The 24,309-nt window shown below is 38.3% G+C and overlaps 1 protein-coding gene and 1 pseudogene across 1 annotated transcript in view; one reads left to right on the top strand and one right to left on the bottom strand.

Annotated features, from left to right (window-relative positions):
- SCP2 (sterol carrier protein 2) overlaps nt 1–24,309 on the top strand; it is a 127,922-nt gene that overhangs the window by 27,486 nt on the left and 76,127 nt on the right. Inside the window, 5 exon segments of the mRNA XM_058717355.1 lie at nt 959–1,112; nt 13,587–13,650; nt 19,131–19,217; nt 20,833–20,983; nt 22,598–22,745. Of these exon segments, the coding sequence (XP_058573338.1) occupies nt 959–1,112; nt 13,587–13,650; nt 19,131–19,217; nt 20,833–20,983; nt 22,598–22,745 (604 nt within the window).
- LOC131504718 (heterogeneous nuclear ribonucleoprotein A1-like) lies at nt 7,854–9,148 on the bottom strand (annotated as a pseudogene).

The following is a 24,309-nucleotide window of genomic DNA, read 5'->3' as shown; positions in this document are numbered from 1 at the left end:
AAAAGATTCCTGCCTTCAGGGAGTTCATGAACCATGAGATCGTGACCTGAGCGTCTAGCAGGGAAACTGAGAAGAAAATATTTCCCTTTGTGAAATATTTGTGGTAGTAACTATGTTCTTATACTGTAGAACTAGGAAACAAAGGTGATTACACTCTCTGAGGTGATTACACTCTTTATCTTAGTCCTAATTCACTTCTTTTCTCAAAAACCCGAGCATGCTTCTGCCTTAAGATCTTTTTGGTTGCTGTTCTCTCTGCCTAGAATGCTCCTTTCCCAAGGTTACCCAAATAACTTACTCCTTACTGCTTCACATTCTTGCTCAAATACCGTTTTGTCAATGAGACCTTCCTTGTCTATTGTGTATAAAATAGCACTTCCTAGGGGTGCCTTGTGGCTCAGATGGTTGAGTGTCTGGCTTCGGCTCAGGTGACGATCTCACTGTTTGTGAGTTTGAGCCCCACATTGGGGTCTATGCTGACAGCTCAGAGCCTGGAGCCTGCTTCGGATTCTGTGTCTCTCTCTCTGCTCCTCCCCTGCTCACCCCGCTCACACTCTGTCTCTCTCAAAAATAAATAAAACAAACAAAAAATTAAAGTAGCACTTCCTATGTTCAGTTTTATCCCCTTACTTGAATTTGTTCTTCTTTATAGCATTATTATTTATATTTTAATTTAGTTTTATCTTCATCACCTTTTGTCCCCTCCCTGCCTCAGTTGTAAATGCCAGATTATCAGAGCATACTACCTTGAGTAGTATGGGTACATACTGGATTCTTTATAAATACTTCATGAAAAAATTAACACCTCACTTGATTATTTTTCCTTTCCATGTTTCCCTGCAAAGTATTTCCTGACTGACTTTATTCACATTGCTTATTTTTGGTTTACTATGGCTTAAAATAAGCAGATGTCTTAAGTAACACTGTAATAGTTGAAAGAGACACTTAGCATGTCAAGTACTTATTTCTTTCTCCCCTCTCTTAGACTTCACAAAGGACCAATCCAGTTGATAAGCATCTTGAGGTCCTGATAAAAAAATATGGATTGTGTGCCAAACCAGTTGCTCCTCAGATGTTTGGGTTTGCTGGAAAAGAGCACATGGAAAAATATGGTATGTTAAAAACATTTTAAGGCCTATTGATAGTTATATGCATGTGAAGAGAAACAATAGGAATTTATTTAGGAACTGTGGAAAATATCAGGATCTATAAAATATAAAGTGGTTTTTGAATTAAATTGAAGAAATAGTTCATGTAGGATTTAATTGTAGAGAAGGTATTTATGTATAGGATATCATATGGGAGGTACCTAGAATGTTCCATACCAAGAAATTGAAATAGGAAAAGTAACATAAATCTTGTCCCCTATAATCATGAATTACAAATTGAGGTGTATGCATTCTGAATATGACGAGACTTAAAGCTTGCTCTTGGTAATAGGTTTATATAGCCAAATTTTATTCTTAGTGCTTGAATTCATCAAGAGTCCATCATTGGTCATTTGTAATGTTTTATGAGGTTTAAATTTCATAGTTGATTTGCATTTTGTAGGTAAACATCCTAATTTTTTGACTGATAATCAATGATTGGCTTGCCTTAGCCAGTTAGTTAAAGCATGGGATAGTACAGATAGGATTTTTTAAAAAATTTTTTAACGTTTTATTTTTTATTTTTGAGACAGAGAGAGACAGAGCATGAACGGGGGAGGGGCAGAGAGAGAGGGAGACACAGAATCTGAAGCAGGCTCCAGGCTCTGAGCCATCAGCCCAGAGCCCTACGTGGGGCTTGAACTCACAGACTGCGAGATCGTGACCTGAGCTGAAGTCGGACACTTAACCGACTGAGCCACCCAGGCGCCCCTAGGATTTTTTTTTTTTTTTTTTTTTAATTGTATGACCCTGAACCGGTGCCTTGCTATATACTATGAGATAAGAAAGTAAGTAATCCTACATGAAGTTCAGCTTTCTTATTCTTTGCAGGAAAAATATCCCAGGTTGTTTGATAGCCAAAATCAAATAATTAGAAAGGAAAAAAATTTTCAAGGAAGAATGGTGGGAAGAACATTGCCAGTTTTTGGCCATGAGAATTTTGTTTGTTTGTTTGTTTGTTTATTTATTTATTTTTATTAAAATTTTTTTTTTAATGTTAACTCATTTCTGAGACACAGAGCATGAGCAGGGGAGGGGTAGAGAGAAAGAGAGACACAGAATCCAAAGCAGGCTCCAGGCTCTGAGCTGTCAGCACAGAGCCCAACATGGGGCTCAAACTCACAAACTCCAAGATCATGACCTGAGCCGAAGGCAGACGCTCAACCTAGTGAGCCACCCAGGCACCCTGAGAATTTTCTTTCTTAATGCTATTTCCTGCATTTTAAAACTCAGTCTGTTCCATTCTGGCTTCCCTCCTTTCGCAAGGCTACTATTGAGCACCATGTTGCCATATCTAGTAAATATTTTTTAATCCTAATTTAATAGACCTTAACACCATTAATCCCTTTTGACTACTTCCTTCTTGAAACATACTCTTCTCTAGGCTTTTGTGACACCCCATTCTCCTGGTTTTCCTTACCTCTTTGGCTATTCCTTATCTATTTCTTTTTCAATTAAATAATTCATTTAAAATATTATTTGGGCTGTCATTATATTCTAGGCACTGCTCTAGGCATTGGATACATCGGTATATCAGTTTGCTATTGCTTTGTAATAAACCATGCCAAAACTCAGTGATTTTAAACAATAATTATTTTTTACAAGTTAGTAGATTGACTAGGAATCAGCTCATCTAAGCTGAACTCAGCTTTTCTTGTTTGGGTTAATCATATGACTATAGGATGACTGGAGGCTCTGTTCTACTCTTGTTTGACTGGGTCATATATATTTCTTCCTCCTGGGACCAGAGAGCCAGCCCTGGCATGTCCTTTTCATGGTGACAGCAGGAGGACAAGAGAGTAATCTGCAGCACGTAAAGCCTTGTGAGACTTCGCTGTTGACCAAAGCAAGTTACATCGCAAACTTGGAATCAAGGGATAGGGAAATACATTCCACTTCTTTTGTTGTAGGAAACTGCAAAGTCAGACCTCAAAGGACATTTAAGAGGGAAAAAGAATTAAGTATATTAGTGTATTCATTCATAAGCTATAAATAAACAGATGAAATATGAAGTCTTTGCTTAAATTTCTAGTATGGGAGAGATATTAACACATGAAAAAAATGAAGATAATTTCAGGTAATTATTAGTCTTGTGAAGAAAAAAAACAAGGGTGGGGTGAGGAAGGCAAACTTAGGGCAGTCAGTGATGGCTTCTATACTTACATAACCAGGTGGCATCTTGGATATCTACTTGTATATTTAATAGACATCTCAATTTAACATGTTCAAATGCAAACTCTTCTCTTCTCCCATAATTTTAAACTTGTTCCTCCTCTAGTTTTCCTCATCTCAGTAAGTGGCACTTCCATTTATTCAGATGTTCAAGGCAGAAACATGAGTCATCTTTGACACTTCTCCCTTCTTATTCTTCTTATTCCAGTCCCTCCAGTCCCATTATGTCCTATCATTTCTACCTGCAGACTCTAAAACAAAGACTCCAGACTCCTTCCAGTTCCTTTTATTACCACAGCTCTTAACCCTAGACCAGAGTTTTTCAAACTGTGGGTTGTGACCTGCTAGGAAATGATGGGATCAGCTTAGTGGGTTGAATCCAGCATTTTTTAAAAATCAAAAATTTGTCATTGATGGGTATTATAACTCAATACAGAGAAGTACACAAAACATAAATATACAGGTGGTGCATGGGTGGCTCAGTTGCTTAAGCAACTTGATTTTGGCTCAGGTCCTAATCTCACAGTTGTGAAATCAGCCAAGTTGGGCTCTGTGTTGAGTGTGCAGCCTGCTTGGGATTCTCTCTCTTTCCTCTCTCTGTCCCTCCCCTGCTCATTCTCTCCCCCCACTCTCAAAAATAAATAAATAAACTTAAAATTCAGTTGGCTGAATGTCTGACTCTTGATTTTGGCTCAGGTCTTGATCCTAGGGTTGTGGAATCAAGTCCTTCAGACTCTGTGATCCTGCTTGAGATTCTCTCTCTCCCTCTCCCCCTCCCTCTCCCCCTCCCTCTCCCCCTCCCTCTCCCCCTCCCTCTCCCCCTCCCCTGTCTGCACACACACACACACACACTCTCTCTCTCAAAGTAAATAAACATTTAAAAAAAGATAAAGAGGGGCGCCTGGGTGGTGCAGTCGGTTAAGCGTCCGACTTCAGCCAGGTCACGATCTCACGGTCCGTGAGTTCGAGCCCCGCGTCAGGCTCTGGGCTGATGGCTCGGAGCCTGGAGCCTGTTTCCGATTCTGTGTCTCCCTCTCTCTCTGCCCCTCCCCCGTTCATGCTCTGTCTCTCTCTGTCCCAAAATTAAATAAATAAAAAACATTGAAAAAATAAATAAATAAATAAAGATAAAGATAAGTTTTCTTCTACCTTGGGTCCCTTCTGAAACAGCTGAGGGACAACATTCTTAAGCTTCTTGATTCTTTGATTGAGAGGATTTGTGAGGCACAACCTTTTTTTCTTTAGAGGGCTTTTTGTCTGTTTGAACTATATTCTGAGGCATCACTTTTGATATTTCTGAGATCATAGCAAAAGATTTGTCATACCTTGGGCTTCATCCTTGTACCATTTTTTACAAGCAGTGCCCTGGATTTGATCTTTGCTCAAAGACTGTTACTTAATTTTAGCATCTTTTCCCTCTTTGAGAGACTTGAACTTTCAATGTCATCAGGTCCTGAATTCTTTTTGTTTAACAGCCCTTTCTTCAGTATAGCAGTATAGATTTTTACTATAAATAGCAAGAAGAAATCATGTGGCACCTTCAATATTTTGGTTATTATCTGATTTTCACATAACTGCAGATAATAGTGTTACTATAGTGTCAGCAAGCATTGCAGCAAGGATCTCCTTTCCTCTGTTCCTCAGTAAGGTTTTTATCATTTTGTAAACCCTCACCAACAGCATCCTCACAGGATCTGGAGGCTTCTACTAATAGTTTCTTTAAGGCACTTTATTTAGGCTTTCACTAGCAGTTTCCTTAAAACCCACTTCCTTGTTCCAAAGCCATTCATGTATTTTACATTTTTGTTTAGTGTAACCTCAGTTCCAGTATATTAGTCTGCTTGGGTGCCGTAACAATATACCGTAGATTGGGTGGCTCAAACAACAAAAATTAATTTCTCACAGTTCTGGAGGCTGGGAAGTCCGAGATCAAGGTATAAGATAGATTTTATTCTGAGGCCTCTTCTCTTGGTTTGTAGGTGGCTGCCCTTCCATGTGTACTCACCTGACCTCTTCTTTTGTGCAGGTGCAAAGAGAGAGAATGAGAATGAGAGAGAGAGAGAATGAGACAGAGAGAGAAGGAAACATCTTTCTCTTCTTCTTGAGTATTGTTTTTCTTTTTTCTTTTTCTTTTTTACATTTATTTATTTTTGAGAGACAGAGAGACAGAGCACAAGTGGAGATGGGCAGAGAGAGAAAGAGACAGAATCTGAAGCAGGCTTCAGGCTCTGAGCTGTCAGCACAGAGCCTGACACGGGGCTCAAACTCACAAACCATGAGATCGTGACCTGAGCCGAAGTTGGACGCTCAACCAACTAAGCCACCCAGGCGCCCCTTAAGAGTATTGTAAGGGCACTAATCTGTCATGGGGACCTCACTCTCATGACCTCACTACCCTAATTACCTCCCAGTAGTCCTGTTTCCAAATACGATCACATTGGGGTTTAGGGCTTCAACATATGATTTTTGTCAGGGACACAGTCTGTAGCATTTAGGTACTAAAATATGTATTCATTATTTGTTATTGTAAAACAATGAGACTCTGTATTTTAAAAAATAATTTCTTGTTGTTTTCATTCCCATTGTCCTGGCCTTCTTTCATTGTCTTCAGTAAACCAAACTGTTTTCTGCCTCAGAGTCTCATATTCCCTTTGGCTACAGTGCTATTTACTCCATTCTTTCAAGATTGGCTGTCCTCATCCATTAGGTCTTAAAAAAATCCTGTCTCATATCTCCAACACTTTCCAAAGGTATCTCCACTTGGATGTCTATAATAGGCATTTCAGCTTTAATAGGTCTAAAACTGAAGTCCTAATTCTTTCTCTGAACTCCCCCCTTTTCCTCTGTTCCTCCTGAAGATTTCCCCTTTCAATACATGCTAACTCCATCTTTCTAGGACATTTGGCCAAAAACCATGGGGCTGTTCGTGAGTCTGCTTGAACTTGACAGTATGAGTATATTGGCAAACCTTTTCACTCATTTCTCAGTAAACATCTCTCACCCTTTCTACCACTTCTACTGTAGTGCAGGTCACCCTAATTTCTCATCTGGATTATAGGAGTCCTGTTTTGTTTTTGGTTTTTTGCCTCTTCTTGTGTATCTCTGCAGTCAGTTCTTTACTTTATAGCCAGAGCAGTGTTGTTGTGTTGTTGTTGTTGTTTTTGTGGTGTTTGTTTGTTTTTTGTTTTTTAATTCAAGAATCGCCATTCAAATCAGTATTTAATTTTATTGACGTGTATGAGACCAAGTGTCCCTTGCTGTCACAGGAGTATAGCAAACAGGTATAGTTAAGAAACAACTTTATTTTGAGCAGGGGGAGTGACAACACTGCACTTAACAGCTGTATCCTATATCAGCTATATCAGCACTTAACAGTCTAAACCCTGCTTCAGTGCAGTGTGTTTAAAATATAAGCCAGATGAGTTCACTCCTCTGCTCAAACTCTCCATATGTTCTCATCATACTCAGATTGAAGCTTAGACGTCTTATTGTGGCCTACAAACTTCTGCACGATCTGATCCCCCACCCTCATTAGTGTTCTGACCTCATCTGTTACCATTTTTTCTTTCACCACTCTACTCCAGCCACATTATCCTTTCTGTTTTTGAAAACAGTGAACACATTCCTGCTTGAGGCAGGGCCTTGCTGTTTCCACTTCTGGAATGCTTTACCCTAAGATATCATTGGTGCTAGCTCCTTTATTTCCATCAGGTCTTTTCTTAAAAGTTGTCATCTGCTTCTTTGATCACCCTCTTTCCTGGAACTCCCTATCCTCTGTGTCTCCTCTTGAATTATTTTATATAACACTTATAAAACCTGGCATATATATTTTTTCTTACTGATTGTCTCCTCCAACTAGCATCTAAGTTCCATAGGGCCATCACTTCTGTTTTATTCCCTGTTCATTTCTTGTTACCTAGAACAGTGCCTGGCACAAAGCAGGTATTCTATAATTAATTATTCTCCAAAGAAAGACTGTCCTTGGCCATTCAAATTGAAGCAGGTCCCTCCTATTATTCTCATTCATAGATAGCCCCCAATTGCTTTCCTTCATAGCATCTAGCACTATTTATATTCATATATATATATATATAAACGTGTGTGTGTGTTTGTGTGTGTGTAGTTTTACTTGTTTAATTTTTGTCTTCCTCATTATTTTGTAAACTCCATGAAAGCAGGATCCATGTCTGTTTTGTTTACTTTCAATATATCCAGCCTAGCACAGTGCTTGGCATGTAATCTAGATAGAAGAACGTTGTTGTTTTTTTCCCCTTTCTCTTCTACAGTCCCTACCATATGTAAATAATAAATATTTGTGGGTTTTTTCTTTTAAAGGACATGTTTATTCAGTGTCATGATTAAAAAAACCCTTTGTTGGAATGCTTTACACTTTCCACAGAACAGAAACTAAAATAACCTGTTGTACAGGTCACAAATACAGTCCTCGAGTTTTTTGACCATACACATGAGTATTGTCTAAAACATGTCTTCTTTGTAGCAGCTAAGTCCTGCCACCACTATGCGTGTCTGAGTTCACAAATCTTTTGTAACCTGTAGGTTCCCTGTCACTTCTCTGGCTCTCCTCTCCTGCCAAGCTTTGTTTCCTTGCAGTAATTAAAACCTTCTGCCACTGCCATAGCTACTGCTGCTGCTGGAACCGCCATAGCCACCTTGGTTTTGTGGTTTGGCAAAGTGGCCTCCATCACCATATGGGCCAGAGCTTCTGGGTCCAAAATTTCCTCCTTTCATGGGTCCAAAATTTGAAGATTGCTTGTTGTAATTGCCAAAATCATTATAGCTTCCACCACCTCCAGAGTTGCTTCCATCATTACCAAATCTATTATAGCCATACCCACTGACACCATATCTACCAACACCTTGACTGCCACCGAAGCCACCTCACCCACTGAAGTTTCCTCCACAGCCAAATTTGTCATTCCCATCAAAACCACCTCTATGACCACCACTGAAGTTTCCAGAACCACTTCGACCTCTTTGGCTGGAGGAAGCACTAGCCATCTCTTGCTTAGATAAAGCTTTCCTTACTTTACAGTTGTGCCCTTTCACAGTATGGTATTTTTGAATGACAGTCTCTCTTTTTTTTTTTTTTTTTTTTAATTTTTAACATTTATTTATTTTTTAGACAGAGAGAGACAGAGCATGAACGGGGGAGGGTCACAGAGAGAAGGAGACACAGAATCTGAAACAGGCTCCAGGCTCTGCGCTGTCAGCACAGAGCCTGACGCGGGGCTGGAACTCACGGACCGCGATATCATGACCTGAGCCAAAGTCAGACGCCTAACCGACTGAGCCACCCAAGCGCCCCTGAATGACAGTCTTGTCTACAGAGTCATGACAGTCAAATGTTACAAAAGAAAAGCCTCTCTTTTTGCCACTGCCTCGGTCAGTCATGATTTCAATCCCTCCAATTTTCCCATACTATTCAATTTCTTAGATGATGTTCTTCAGTATTTTCTTTAATGCCATCGACAAAAATCTTTTTCACAGTTAAGTGGGCACCAGGTCTTTGAGAATTGTCTCTCGACACAGCCCTCTTTGGTTCTACAACTCTTCCATTCACTTTGTGTGGCCTTGCATTCATGGCTGCATCCACCTTTTCCACAGTGGCATAGGTGACAAACCCAAAGCCTCTGGAGCACTTGGTGTTTGGATCTCTCCTTACCACACAGTCTGTAAGCGTTCCACATTGCTCAAAATGGCTCCTCAGACTCTCATTGGTTATTTCAAAGCTCAGACCTCCGGTGAAAAGCTTCCGCAGCTGTTCGGGCTCTTTGGGAGACTCTGACTTAGACATGATGGCAGTGCGAGGGGAGACTTTAATGATGCTTACTCAGCAGCGTCTGTGGGCAGAAAGGACTCAATAAATACTTGTTGAATGAGTGAATGAATGAATGAATGACTTTCCATACTTATATTATCTTATTCAATTCTCACAACAATCCATTACGGCAGATGTTATTATCCCATTAAGTAAGATGCTGGCTGATGGCCTCAGGATCTTTTATATATATAAAAGATATGTAATATAAAATTTTTTATAATTATATATATATAGTATAATATATAATATATAATTTTGTTGTGTTCATAAAGCATCCATCAGTTGATTTCTTGAGTTTTTTTTTTTCTTTCAGGAATGGGTATTGAATTTTGTTAAAGGCTTTTTCTAGCCTCTGTTAATTGCACTTAGGTCTATTATTAGAATATTTTATTACTGGATTCCTGGTATTGAACCAACTTTGCGTATCTCGAATGAATGCCAGTTGGTTGTGAGGTATTGACTTTTTTTTAATGTGGGGTTAGATTCTGTCACTATTTTATTTTATATAGTACTTTCAAATCAACATTTGTAAGTGATTTTATGTTAATTTCATACTTGCTTTATAAAAAGAAATAGGAAGCCTCTCCTTACTTTTAATGCTTTGATATACTTTATGGAGCATGGAGATTACCTAATCTTTGTAGGTTTGATAGAATTCCCTGTGAACTCATCTTGGCCTGTTTTTTTTTTTTTTTGTTTTGTTTTTTGTTTTTTTTTCCTTTTTGGTAGTTGCTTGGTTTCCTTATGTTTAAATATTCTATCTTCACTGAGGTTATTTTGGGTAGTTTATGTATCTCTAGGAAATTATTCATTTCATTTAGATTTCCAAATCTTTGTATTGAAGTCTGAAAAGTAGTCTTTTGCAATTTTACAATTTTTTCTATTTTTTTTTTTTTTTTTTAAGTTTTTTTTTTTTTTTTTTTCAACGTTTTTTATTTATTTTTGGGACAGAGAGAGAGCATGAACGGGGAAGGGGCAGAGAGAGAGGGAGACACACAGAATTGGAAACAGGCTCCAGGCTCCGAGCCATCAGCCCAGAGCCTGACGCGGGGCTCGAACTCACAGACCGCGAGATCGTGACCTGGCTGAAGTCGGACGCTTAACCGACTGCGCCACCCAGGCGCCCCCAATTTTTTCTATTTCAATGATATTTCCCTCTTGTTATTTTTTATGTTTGTATATTCATGCTTTGTCCTTTTTTTTTTAAATGTTTATTTATTTTTGAGAGACAGAGTGTGAGCAGGGGAGGGGTAGAGAGAAAGAGAGAGACACAGAATCCGAAGCAGGCTCCGGGCTCTGAGCTACCAGCACAGAGCCCAATGTGGGGCTCGAACTCACAAACCGCGAGATCATGACCTGAGCTGAAGTCAGATGCTTAACTAACTGAGCCATCCAGGCACCCCGTTGCTTTCTCCTTTTTAAAATTAAATTAGGTAGTTGTCTATTTTGTTAAATTTTTTTTTTAATTTGAGAGAGAGAGAGAGAGAGAGATTGAGAGAGCCTGCATATGAGCAGGGGAGAGGGGCATAGGGAGAGAGAGAGATTCTTAGCAGGCTCTATGCTCATGGCGCCCAATATAGGGCTCCATCCTGCAACCCTGGAATCATGACCTGCGCTGAAATCAAGAGTCAGACGTTCAACTTACTGAGCCACCCAGGTGCCCTTATTTTGTTAAATTTTTCAAAATAACAGGATCTTGATTGATTATGTCTACTCTTTTTATTTTTTCCGCAATTAATTTCTGCTTTTATCTTCTTTGTACTTTCTTTTGGTTTACTTTGGTTGTTGTTTTTCTAGTTTTTGAGTTGGGAATTTAATTCATTTTCTTTTTTTAATGACAGCTTTATTGAGATATAATTTACATACCATAAAATTCACCCTTTTAAAGTATACAATTCAGTGATTTTTAATATATTCAGAGTTTTGCAACTATTACCACTTTCTAGTTTCAGAACATTTTCATCACTCCAGTCCCACCGAACATTTTCATGACTCTAGTCCCACCAATGGTCACTCCTTCCATTTTTTGGGTGATTCCAGTTGTTACAGTGGTCTTTGCCATGTTGAACTCAAATCTCTCTCCCTATAGTTTCCATCCATGGTCTTGTTTCTGTCTTCTGAGGCTCACAGGAGGTGAGCCTCTTTCTATAGCTCTTCAAATATCTGAAACCTGCCAGACCTTGTGCTTAACTTCCTTTTAACTGTTTCTCACTTAACTGTGTAACTGTTCTCATTTGACTTGTTTCATAATTCATCATCACAAGTCTAATTGTGGATACTGGGATCACATGTAAGCATTTATTGTAGTTGCATCACACTATTAAATCATATTGAACTTGTAGTCAAACAGAACCTCAGAGCATTTCTCATAGTTGCTGCTCCTTTTCCCAGATTGTTTTGGGGATCCAGGAATAGAATTGGTCATTTAATTTGAATATATTCTGATCCATCCCATTAATAAGCTTTGTTGAATCTATTTGGATTCAATATTATAGCAGTCCTTCCCACATTCAGGTTTGGTGAACATGCCTTTAATTTTCTAATCCAATTTTTGGTAGACATGTTAGCCAGAGCATGGCTGAGGTTAGAGGTTAGCACTAGAGACTTTTCTGCAGGTTAACCTATATTAGTCAATGTTGGTGGTTTCCCAATATGTGTTCTGTGGGACAGTAACCTGATAAGATTCTCTATTTCATGGGTCAGATAAGTTGGGAGATGCTTCAGATTCTTTAACCCCCTTTTGGACAGTCATGATACTGTAATGATAGTAAGTGATGATACTATAATAATAGTAAAGGCTCTGAATGTCTTGCCATAAAGAAACCTGTTTCACTTTGTTTAACCCAGTATTATCTAAACATATTTGACAGAATCCTCATTTTTTTTTTTAAGGTTTTTTTTTTTAAACGTTTATTTATTTTTGAGACAGAGAGAGACAGAGCATGAACAGGGGAGGGGCAGAGAGAGAGGGAGACACAGAATCTGAAACAGGCTCCAGGCTCTGAGCTGTCAGCACAGAGCCCGACGCGGGGCTCGAACTCACGGACCGTGAGATCATGACCTGAGCCGAAGTCGGACGCTTAACCAACCAAGCCACCCAGGCGCCCCGAGAATCCTCATTTTTTAAAGTAACATCATTGTGCTCCCCCCAAACAAAAACCAAAACCCACAGTATAGTATTTCCTTACCTTGTCCCAAAAGATGTCCTAAAAAATTTAATTGTCTTGCTGATAATCAGATACTATGTTTCATTTGATCTACCAGTCAAACCAATGAAAACAGGTATTAATCTTCTATGGCTTGTTCCTACTGAACCCATATTGGCTGCCACCTGATTATCACTCTTCTTTGTATGAGATCACTAGTGTGGATTCTGCCTTCTTCCTTTTTTATTAGAATTGAGACAAGATTTGCTCAATTATATGTATGTCATTTCTGCTCTGAAGATCATCCTCCTGACAGAGATGATAGAGATGAAACAGAAATGGGGGATCTTCATTTTCCTGTGCCATCATCTATTAACATAACATTATCAGCTGCTATCAGTGTTCCTTTTCCTTCCTTGGCCTTTCTGGCTCTCAAGCTGGATTCAAAACCTATCTTATGCTGCTTTGTCTTTTTTAAAGTAGTAAAAATTTTTTGCGTATTTAACTTCCTTAATACTTGCTTTCGTTTTTCTGACACTAATCTTTAAACTTTCTGTTAAAGAATTTAAAAACATACATATTTCTTGTTAGGCTATAACTTTTCTTTTTTTTTTAACTTTAAAAAATATTTATTTATTTATTTTTGAGTGAGAGAGAGCATGAGTGGGGAAGGAACAGAGAGAGGGAGACAGAATCCCAAGCAGGCTACGAACTGTCAGCACAGAGCCTGATGGGGGGCTCAAGCTCACAAACTATGAGATCAAAACCAAGAGTCATATGCTTAACCAACTGAGCCACCCAGGTACCCCTAGGTTATAACTTTTCTAAAGACTCTTCTGCCTTTTCATAAGGAAGGAGAAGGATCAGGTCCTGGAGGGTGTGGGTTGTAAAATTCACTTAGCCCAGGGGCATTGGGATACTTTGGCAAACTCCATAAAAAATTGCTGGCAGTGCTTTCCTGCCCTGTATCCACTGTGAATCCCAGGCTATATATTCTGGTTTTTGAAACTGGACTCTTACTTATACTAGATAGAATTAACCAGTTTGAACTATTTTCATATTCAGTGCTTTTCATATTCATATTCATGTGCTTATTAGTGGATTCAATTCATTAAATATACACAAGTTTAATTAAATATTTATGTGAGGGATCAGTTGTTGACAGGATCAATATTGACAATCTGTGCAAGGGAAAATGCAGAAATATTTGGCAGGACACTGTGTACCATTGCAACATTTAATAAGCAATATGAAAGCACTTACTTGTTTTCTCTACAGGAACAAAGGTTGAACATTTTGCAAAAATTGGATGGAAAAATCATAAACATTCAGTTAATAACCCGTAAGTATTTCAGAAATATGAAATTGTAAAAATCTGAGTTATCCTGCTATGTAATATACAACTTTATACTTAAAAAGTAAGGGGAAGACCTCAAAGATATTAACTAGAATGTTTTATTATTTTTCTTATAAAAGGCCTGTACCCAGGTAAACTTTTAACTACAGTTTTAGCTTTGGGTTTGTTTATATTTAGAATGTCATTTATTTAAGCTTAAGAAAGAATGTGACTGATTGCTGATAAAGTTCTAGTGAATTTTCATTGTTTATATGATATAATAGAAACTCCTTCATATGAGATAATAAGCTTGTTATAATTTGGCCCACTCTACCTTGCCAGTCTTATTTCCTACTACTTTCTGGTTATTTATAGTCTCTAGCTTCACCAGATCACTTGTTTTTTCCCAAGTGTAGTATACAGTACTCACTTCTGTGTTTTTACTTAGGCTGTTAACTCTCCCTGGAATATCCTTTTGTCTTTCTTTTGTTTGGTGAATATCTATTTACCCATCAAGCCCCAACCCAAATGTCATTCCTTCTCTAAACACCTTCTTAAAGCTTCCTGGGCATAATTTTTTTTTTTTCTCATGAGTTTCATTGCACTGTCTGTATACCTCTATTATAACACATCACCCTATCCCACTTAGTTATTTATAAGTCTTTCTTTGATCATGATGGTCCTTGAGCAGAGATTCTGTCTTATCTTGTATCGTCAGCATCTAGCAGGGTACTGGAACATAGTATATGTTCAATAAAACTTTGCTGTTACTGAATAGTAGAGTTGGTATATGTGCTGCCGAAGCAAGCACCTGTATAGTAGAGTTTGAATAAGTAGTCTTAAGCCCATGAAGATGATCTAGAGCAAATTCTTTGTCCTTAGAACTTGGAGAACCATGCAAATATCCTTTTTATTTCCTAAGTAGTAAGGAACTATACCAGTACATTGAGGAATTGACAACACTGCAGTTTCTTGGCTTTGAGGCTTCAAGGAGTAGCTCTTAACTTTCTCTAGAGAATCAAAGTCTTTCTCTTACTTAACACCCTGCCTAACCAGGCATCAATTATCCACTCATTATAGCATTCTTCTAAAGGGGATTCATTCACTCAACAAATATGTATTCAGCGGCCTACTGTGTGCAACACACCTTTAGCTGCTAGTGATACAGCAGTGAACAAGATAGATAAGTTCCTTGTCCCCAGTGGCCTTCCATTTCATATTGTAAGTTCTCAATTATGTTGAATAGGCAAATGTTATTTCTGGATGTCAGTTTCATCATGTAAAACTCTTTGAAACAGCCAAGAATAGCCTTCTAGGTTTTGCTCAGAAATTTCAGATGCCAACTTCTTGCACTAGGTTTTCCTTGGCTAGGAAGGAAAGAGAATCCTGTGTTTGCTCACTAGTTGTTATAGATACCTGGTTAGATATTTCTAAGAAGGTTGAATTATAAAACTCTTCTCAAGTGTTTCCTCACAAATTATAAGAATACTTAAAGGCAGTGAGAATCTGTGATAAGTAGTGTCGAATTAGGGATAGTTCATGCCACTTGAGCCCTCAGACCTGTGTCTATAACTTACTCCTAGTTGTCTCTACTTAGATGCTTCATAAGTGCCTCAGAGTCAACATGGCCATACAGAATTGATCATTTTTTCTCAACCCTATTTTTACTTTAGTATTCTTCATGAATGACATCAATATATACCTAATAATAGAAAACTAGAAGTCATTCTTAACTCTGCTTTCTTCCTCAGTGTCCCATATGAATTGCAGATGAGTTGAGGATGAACGGAATGCTGCATCCTTACTGTCTCTTGAACTCATCCCTTCTTTCTGTCTTTAACTTCCAATTCCCTACTCTAGGCCCTTAGCATTTCTTGCCTTAATTATTGCTCTCATCTCTTAGTTTAGTTGCTTTTGATAATGCCCTTTACCATCCCTTTTGTGTACCATAGCCTTCTTGTTTAAATACAAGTCTGATTGTTACACTCCAGCTTAATATCCTTTAGTAGTTCCTCAATGTTTTTAGTGTAAAATGTAAATACCATATACTGGCCTTTCATGATCTGATCTTTGTTTATTTCTCTTGCTCCATCTTTGTCACCTTGTGACTACATTTCCTCCCAACCTTCATGCCCTAGCTTCAGTGAGCTACTTTAACTCAAGAGGCTTTGTGTATCCTGATTCTTTTGCCAGTAATTCTCTGTCTCCTCCTTCCTCTTATTTGCTAACCCCAGAGGGAAACTCCCTCTGGTATCTGGGTCTGATGCTCATCCTGTGTCCTTTTGTGGCACTCTGTATAACATTTCTGTCGTGGTATTTATCATATTGTATTTATTTGCCAGAGATTCATACTGAGTTCCTTGAGGGTAAGGACTATGCCCATGTCCCACATGCCTACCACAGGATCTGGCACAAATTAGGTGTTTTATGGAAGTTGGTGATGATCAAAGTTAACTTTAGAAGAAAAGGTACAGATACTAGTATGCAGATCTAAGTTACATGGGCTTTATTTCTAAACATTTGAATTGCTGTTCATTTCCATACCAGTTGAAGTTTGCTTATAGACTCTCCTTTGTGGTGTCTACTGCTTCTGCTATTTTTGCCAGAGCAGTTTCTGAAATCATCTCATTTTATTGTTAGAGGAGCCAAAGGGGATAAAAATAAGTTTCTTCTTTGCAGTGGTTAAGTTTCTTCTTCACAGAAAGGAAATGTGCTTTGAAGTATGCAGATAATTTATTATAGGTTTTCTACATTTACTTAAGAACTCCATTAGCTTTCATTAAAAGTAATTGTATAATATCATCCCCACAAAAGGCTGAATTGCAAGTAATTTTGTTTTGCTCTTAAGGAACTAGTATTTAATAATTCTCTAGGTGGTGGTGGTGGTGGTGGTGGCATTACATTTTAACCCCAACTGATCTGGCACCAACTGGGTATACTGCAATTCAATTCTGGCACTAACCACCCGAGTTGATGCAGACCCCAGGAATTAAGAACTTAATCCTCTGCAAGACTGCCCTCACTTAAGATGCCAGCCACAAGTAGGGTCTCCAGGCCACCTGTACTTCTGACCAACTGACTATAAATACAGGGGTTTCCATGACCTCTCAGGTTTGATAATTCATTAGAGTTCCTCACAGAATTCAGGAAAGTGCTATACTTATGATTACAGTATTATTATAAAGTATACAGCTCAGGAACAGCCAAATAAAGAGGCACATAAGGCAAAGTCTGAGAGGGTTCCTAAAGCAGAGCTTCTGTACCTTCTCCCCATGGAGTCAGGACACATTACCCTCCTGGTATATGAAGGTACTCACCAACCAGGAAGCTTCAGCAAGCTTCAGTGTCCAGAGTGTTTACTGGGGCTTTATGCAGATGTACTTGATTAAATCATTGACACAAGATTGAACTCAATCTCCTGCCCCTCCCTTCTCCTTAGGGGTCAAACTGGCTCAAATGTCCTAACCCCTATATTCACACAGTTGGTGTTTCTGGTGACCAGCCCCCGCCCCCCATACAGTTAACAGGGGGCCCACTATAAGTCACCATATTAGCATAACAAAGACACTCCTGTCACTCAGGAAATTGCACAGGTTTTAGAAGCTCCATGCTAGGAAGCCAGGATGAAGATTAAACACATTTTTATTTTACAACATATTGTATTTTGGAGTTCAGATTTTTAAAAAATTCAGTTCAAACAACTTACTTATTAAAGGTTGAAACTTCAAGCTGTATTACAAAGCTGTAGTCATCAACACAGTATGGTACTGGCACAAGAACAGACACATAGATCAATGGAACAGAATAGAGACCCAGAAATGGACCCACAAACTTATGGCCAACTATCTTTGACAAAGCAGGAAAGAATACCCAATGGAAAAAAGACAGTATCTTCAGCAAATGGTGTTGGGAAAAGTGGACAGCGACATGCAGAATGAACCTGGACCACTTTCTTATACCATACACAAAAATAAACACAAAATGGATGAAAGACCTAAACGTAAGACAGGAAGTCATCAAAATCCTAGAGGGGAAAATAGGCAACAACCTCTTTGACCTCAGCCACAGCAACTTCTTACTTGACATGTCTCCAGAGGCAAGAGAAACAAAAGCAAAAATGAACTATTGGGACCTCATCAGGATAAAAAGCTTCTGCACAGTGAAGGAAACAATCAACAAAACTCAAAGGCAACCAACAGAATGGGAAAAGATATTTGCAAATGACATATCAGATAAAGGGTTAGTATCCAAAATCTATAAAGAACTTATCAAACTCCACACCGAAAAAACAAATAATCCAGAAAAGGAATGGGCAAAAGACATGAATAGACACTTTTCCAAAGAAGACGTCCAGATGGCTAAGAGACACATGCAAACATGCTCAACATCACTCATCATCAGGGAAATACAAATCAAAACCACAATGAGATACCACCTCACACCTGTCAGAATGACAAAAATTAACAACTCAGGCAACAACAGATGTTGACGAAGATGCAGAGAAAGAGGATCTCTTTTGCACTGCTGGTGGGAAAGCAAACTGGTGCGGCCACTCTGGAATGCAATATGAAGGTTCCTCAAAAAATTAAAAATAGAACTACCCTATGACCCAGCAATTGCACTACTAAGTATTTATCCAAAGGAAAGACGAGTGCTGATCCAAAGGGGCACATGTACCCCAACGTGTATAGCAGCACTATCAACAATAGCCAAAGTATGGAAAGAGCCCAAATGTCCATCAATGGATGAATGGATAAAGATGTGGTATATATATACAATGGATTTGGCGATCAAAAAGAATGAAATCTTGCCATTTGTAACAATGTGGATGGAACTAGAGTGTATTATGCTAAGCAAAATAAGTCAGTCAGAGAAAGACAAATATCCTATGATTTCACTCACGTGTGGAATTTAAGATACAAAACAGATGAACATAAGGGAAGGGAAGCAAAAATGTTATAAAAACAGAGAAGGGAGACAAGCCATAAGAGACTCTTAAATACAGAGAACAAACTGAGGGTTGCTGGCAGGGGGTTGGGTCGGGGGAAGGGCTAAAGGGGTGAGGGGCATTAAAGAGGACACTTGTTGGGATGAGCACTGGGTGTTACATGTAAATGATGAATCATTAAATTCTATTCCTGAATGTATTATTACACTATATGTTAACTAACTTGGATCTAAGTTAAAAATAAATAAAAATTAAAAAATAAAAGAAAATCTTATATTAATAGAACAGTCAAAATATATTAAATGAAGATGCCTATAGTATTAGCAGTTTTAGTGTAGCACTGATTATATTACTCATAATAACCATAATACAAAGTTAATATTTATTGAAAAAAAAAGGTTGAAACTCTTCATAAAAGCCTATCTTTTGTTTGTAAAAATAATATTTACATATTATTCTTTGACTTCTGGATCAGAACATTTTCAACAAAAATTATAACTGCTACTTCGTATTCTGTAACTACTTATTTTGTATTTAGGAATTCCCAGTTCCAAAAGGAATACAGTTTAGATGAAGTGATGAAATCTCGAGAAGTTTTTGATTATTTGACTGTCTTACAATGTTGGTAAGAAAACCACATTTTAATATTTAATAGAAGTAACTGCTCCATCTGGGTATATCTGTAACTGTATCTGCTTGTATAGAGCTCCTACTAATGGAGTCCTCACTCTGGTGCGCCCTTACTTCCTATTCCTTTTTTTTTTTTTTTTTTGAGAGTGAGAGAGAGAGAGCGCGAGAACGTGCACGTGTAGGAGCAGAGGGAGAGAGAAACAGAGAATCTTAAGCAGGTTCCACGTTCAGCACTGAGCCTGAGCTCAGCATAGAGCCTAAAGTGGGGCTTGAAGTGGGGCTCAGTCCCACGATCATGAGATCATGACTTGAGCTGAAATCAAGAGTCAGATGCTTAACTGACTGAGCCACCCAGGGGCCCCTTTACTTCCTATTCCTATCTGGAGACAGACTGTCTTTTCTCTTGGAAAATTATGTACTTCATTTCCTTCATTCTTGAGTTCTACCTACTTTTTAAAAATTGTATTTTATTCATTTAAATGTGGCTTAGGAGGCCAGTAGAGTCCAGAGTTTCTCCCTTGAGCATTTTGTTTTCTCTACTGTATGCTTCTATCTTAGGAAATGTTACTCAGTTATAGTAGCTAAGAGTAAACATAAAATAGGAAAAATGAAAACAAGAAAAAAATAGCTCTAATAATAATAATAGTTGCATCTTGAAAATTGCTTGACAATATCTGTTTCCCAGAAGGTTGAATTGGTATTGTATAGCTCCTGCTTATCACCTGGAAGACCCTGGTAGGATGCAATTGAACAAATGGGGTCAGCTTTTATCTGTTGCAATATGAAGGTCTGCCCATTTATAAAGTTCAGCTGAACTCAGAGAAGTCTTCTTGTGTTTGCCACTTTCCTTCACAGCTTTGCTACAAGGAAAAAATCTATTTTGAGGAGATCTCTTAACTAAACCCCACCTTCTGGTTTGGACTTTCTGGTATTTCCTATTCTGTCCTTTCCAAGTTTCAAAAGGATTCCAAGACTGATTATTTGGAGATAACAATGTTAGAGCTAGTTAGGCCCATGGTAGATTTTTATTGTACTATAATAGGAAAAACCTTGTTGACTCCTCAGAAGTCACCAGAAGATGCCTTATGCATCTGCAAAGGTAAATTCAGGATTCTTTGCATTAAGAATGTTTTGGGAGAGACCCTTACAGACCAAGCAGTGGCTGATAGTGTTTAAGTTCTTGATAGAGATTCAGTTCTCAGGTGGGAAGCATGTATAATTTTTAACTGTAGATTTCACAAAGAAGACAGTGCAATGACCAGCAAGCATAATCAGCTTTTCTTTCCACATAGAAAGAACTCTTGGTCTGAAATCCTAAGGTAGAGGTGCACTGGGTGTAAATGATTATTTATTTATTTATTTATTTATTTTTTAATTTTTTTTTTTATTTATTTTTGAGACAGAGAGAGACAGAGCATGAACGGGGGAGGGGCAGAGAGAGAGGGAGACACAGAATCCGAAACAGGCTCCAGGCTCTGAGCCATCAGCCCAGAGCCTGACGCGGGGCTCGAACTCATGGACCTCGAGATGGTGACCTGGCTGAAGTCGGACGCTTAACCGACTGAGCCACCCAGGCGCCCCTGTAAATGATTATTTTTACCTCCTCTTAGTCCCACTTCAGATGGTGCTGCAGCGGCAGTTTTGGCTAGTGAAACATTTGTACAGAAATATGGCCTAGAATCCAAAGCTGTGGAAATTGTGGCACAAGAGATGGTAACTGATTTTCCAAGCTCATTTGAAGAAAAAAGCATTATTAAAATGGTATGTCTGAGATTCTATTTTATTTATCAATCGAGGGCTTTCTGTTTTAAAATTTCAAGGTGACCTCATGTTGTCATTAGCTCTGGAAGTTATTTACTTGAAAAAAATCAGTCCAGAATATTTAATATTATAATCCATCCTTAAGAATCTGTTAAGGGAAAATAACTGATGAGAACATATGCTTCTTGTGATAGAGCCATAAATGCACTTTTAATTAACTAGATATACTATTTTGGTGTTTTTTTTTTTTGTTTTTTTGGTTTTTTTTTTTGAGTTGACTGGATATGCCCAGAACTCCTTTCTTACAGAGTTAAGGGAAAAACAAGGATATTTTCAGGGAACTTTCTTGACCTTAGCACTTTAAAAATCTTGATTAAAGATTGAGTAAATGTGGAAGAAGTTAAAAAATGACAATTCAGACCTAGAGTTAGTTGAATATTTGAAGATATACACATACATATTTAAAAATGTACCCGTGCACGTATACACAAATGTATAACAATGATAAGGTAATTAGAGTTTACAAAATGATTTTACAGCAATGCTTTGAATTTGAAAATGTCTCAATAACTTGCCCAAGATCACAAAGCTGGGATGTGGTTGAGGTGGAACTTCTCAGGTTTTCTGTGTAATACATTTACACCACAATTTTATGACTTGGAGAGTTTGCTTGTTATTGTCTGAGACCAAAGGGGTGTTAAGAACATGGGTTTGGAAAAATGTTATCCTATATGATTTTTTAGAAGAAGATTGTTTGTTTTCACATAGAAATTCCTTATATTTTTAGTGTATCTGAATCATAATGATCTATTGCTCAATCTCTTCAAACTATTTACCACAACAACACATTGTGGTTTGACTGAGTTTTTATAACTGTGCAAGATATGGCCTAAGGAATTTTAAGTCCTTTTTATATATTTATTTAAAATTCTGTTTGTTTGGTTTTTTTTTCGGGCACCTGGGTGGCACAGCATCCAACTTTGGCTCAGGTCATGATCTCATAGTTCATGAGTTTGAGTCCTGCGTCGGGCTCTGTGCTGACAGCTTAGAGCCTGGAGCCTGCTTTGGATTCTGTGTCTCCCTTTCTCTCTGCCCCTCCCCTGCTTGCACTCTGTTTCTCTTTCTCTCAAACATAAATAAACATTTTTTTTAATTCTGTTTTCTTACATTTTTTAAAGTTTATTTATTTTGAGAGAGAGAGTGAGAGAGAGCAGGGGAGGGGCAGAGGGGGAGAGACAGAATCCCAAACAGGCTCCATGCTCTTGGTGAGGAGCCCTGATGTGGGGCTCGAACTCACAAACCATGAGATCATGTCCTGAGCCAAGATCAAGAGTTGGATGCTTAACCGACTGAGCCACCCAGGTGCCCCTAAAATTCTGTTTTTTTATAGTATACAATTTAATATGTACATTCTCCATCCTGAATATTCTTTTATTTAGGCTTTCTATGTAATAGAGAATCATTCTAAGATTTGATTATTAATCTCAACTGAGATTTTAATTTGTATAGTCAGTTTTCAACTGTAAAGGTTATACATGTTAATCTCTCAGAAATCTTATATAAAAGTCCCAGTTTTGATGCCCTTAACTTACTTATATGTGGTTTTGGTTTTAGGTTGGCTTTGATATGAGCAAAGAAGCTGCTAGAAAGTGCTATGAGAAATCTGGCCTGAGACCAAGTGATATTGATGTCATAGAACTTCATGATTGCTTTTCTGTCAATGAACTCCTTACTTATGAAGCACTGGGACTCTGTCCAGAAGGTAATATCTTTGGTGAGATGCAGATTAACTTAGTAAAGTCACTGAGGACATTTCAGTTTTGCCATTAAAAAAAGGAATTCACTAATTGCCTTTCCTTTCATGTTGACTCTGCCATACTGTGCAAAGTAAATGTAAGCTATCCCAATACTGGACTTTTTAGAGCATGTAGTCTTGGATAATACCACCACTGAGGTAATAGGTTATACAAATAATTTGTATTATGTGTATCAGAGGAACTTAGAATGAACTGTTAAGTAAAAAAAAAAAAAAAAAAAAAAGGATAAACATTACATATGTACTTCCAAATATTTCATATTGTATTTTTTTTTTTCCCAGAGAGGGAGCATGAGCTGGGGGAGAGGGGTAGAGGGAGAGAGAGAGAGAGAGAGAGAGTATCTTAAGCAGGCAACACGGTCAGTGTAGAGCTGGACATGGGGCTGGAGCCCATTACCCTGGGATCATAACCTCAGCCGAAATCAAGAGTTGGGCACCTCAACTGACTGACCCACCCAGGTGCCCCTTGGTTTTTTTTTTTTTTTTCCAACGTTTTTTATTTATTTTTGGGACAGAGAGAGACAGAGCACGAACGGGGGAGGGGCAGAGAGAGAGGGAGACACAGAATCGGAAACAGGCTCCAGGCTCCGAGCCATCAGCCCAGAGCCTGACGCGGGGCTCGAACTCACGGACCGCGAGATCGTGACCTGGCTGAAGTCGGACGCTCAACCGACTGCGCCACCCAGGCGCCCCCCCTTGGTTTTTTTTTTTAAGTTTATTTATTTATTTTGAGCGAGAGCGTGCCCATGCATGAGAGCTGGGAAGGGGCAGAGAGGGAGGGAGAGAGAGAATCGCAAGCAGGCTCTATGCTAATGTGGAGACCAGTGCAGGGCTTGATCCCACAAACTCTGAGATTCTGACTTGAGCCGAGATCAAGAGTTGGATGCTTAACTGACTAAGCCACCCACGTGCCCCCATATTGTGTTTGAATTAAGACTTGCAGAAAGGAAAATGCGAAAACTAGTTGGTGAGATCTGGAGGATTTTTTTTCTTTTCTTTTATAAAAAGGTTGTATTATTTTTCATTACCATAAGCAGTGTATGAGAGTTTGAGTTGCTTCACATCCTCACAAATATTGATATGGTCAGTTTTAAATGTTTTAGCCACTCAAAAGAGTATGTGATGTCCTGCAGCATTCAGATAAGAAAAAGAAATAAACGGCATCCAGATTGGTAAGGAAGAAGTAAAACTGTCACTATTTGCAAATGACATGATGCTATATATAGAAGACTCTAAAGACTCCACTAAAAAAACTATTAGAACTAGTAAGTAAACTCAAGGAAGTTGCATGATACAAAATGAGCATACAGAGATCTCTTACATTTCTATACACTAATAATGAAGTAGCAGAAAGAGAAATTAGGGAAACAATTCCATTTACAATTATACCAAAAAGAATAAAGCACCTAGGAATAAATTTAACCAAGGAGGTGAAAGTGTTTTATACTCTGAAAATTATAAGACATAGAGGAAAGAAACTGAAGATGACACAAACAAATAAAGAGATATA

The sequence above is a fragment of the Neofelis nebulosa genome, chromosome 2 (assembly GCF_028018385.1).
Source record: "Neofelis nebulosa isolate mNeoNeb1 chromosome 2, mNeoNeb1.pri, whole genome shotgun sequence".
In the NCBI taxonomy this organism is placed as follows: domain Eukaryota; kingdom Metazoa; phylum Chordata; class Mammalia; order Carnivora; family Felidae; genus Neofelis; species Neofelis nebulosa.
Note: the sequence above shows the minus strand (reverse complement) of the source record. Positions and strands in the feature narration are given on the sequence as shown.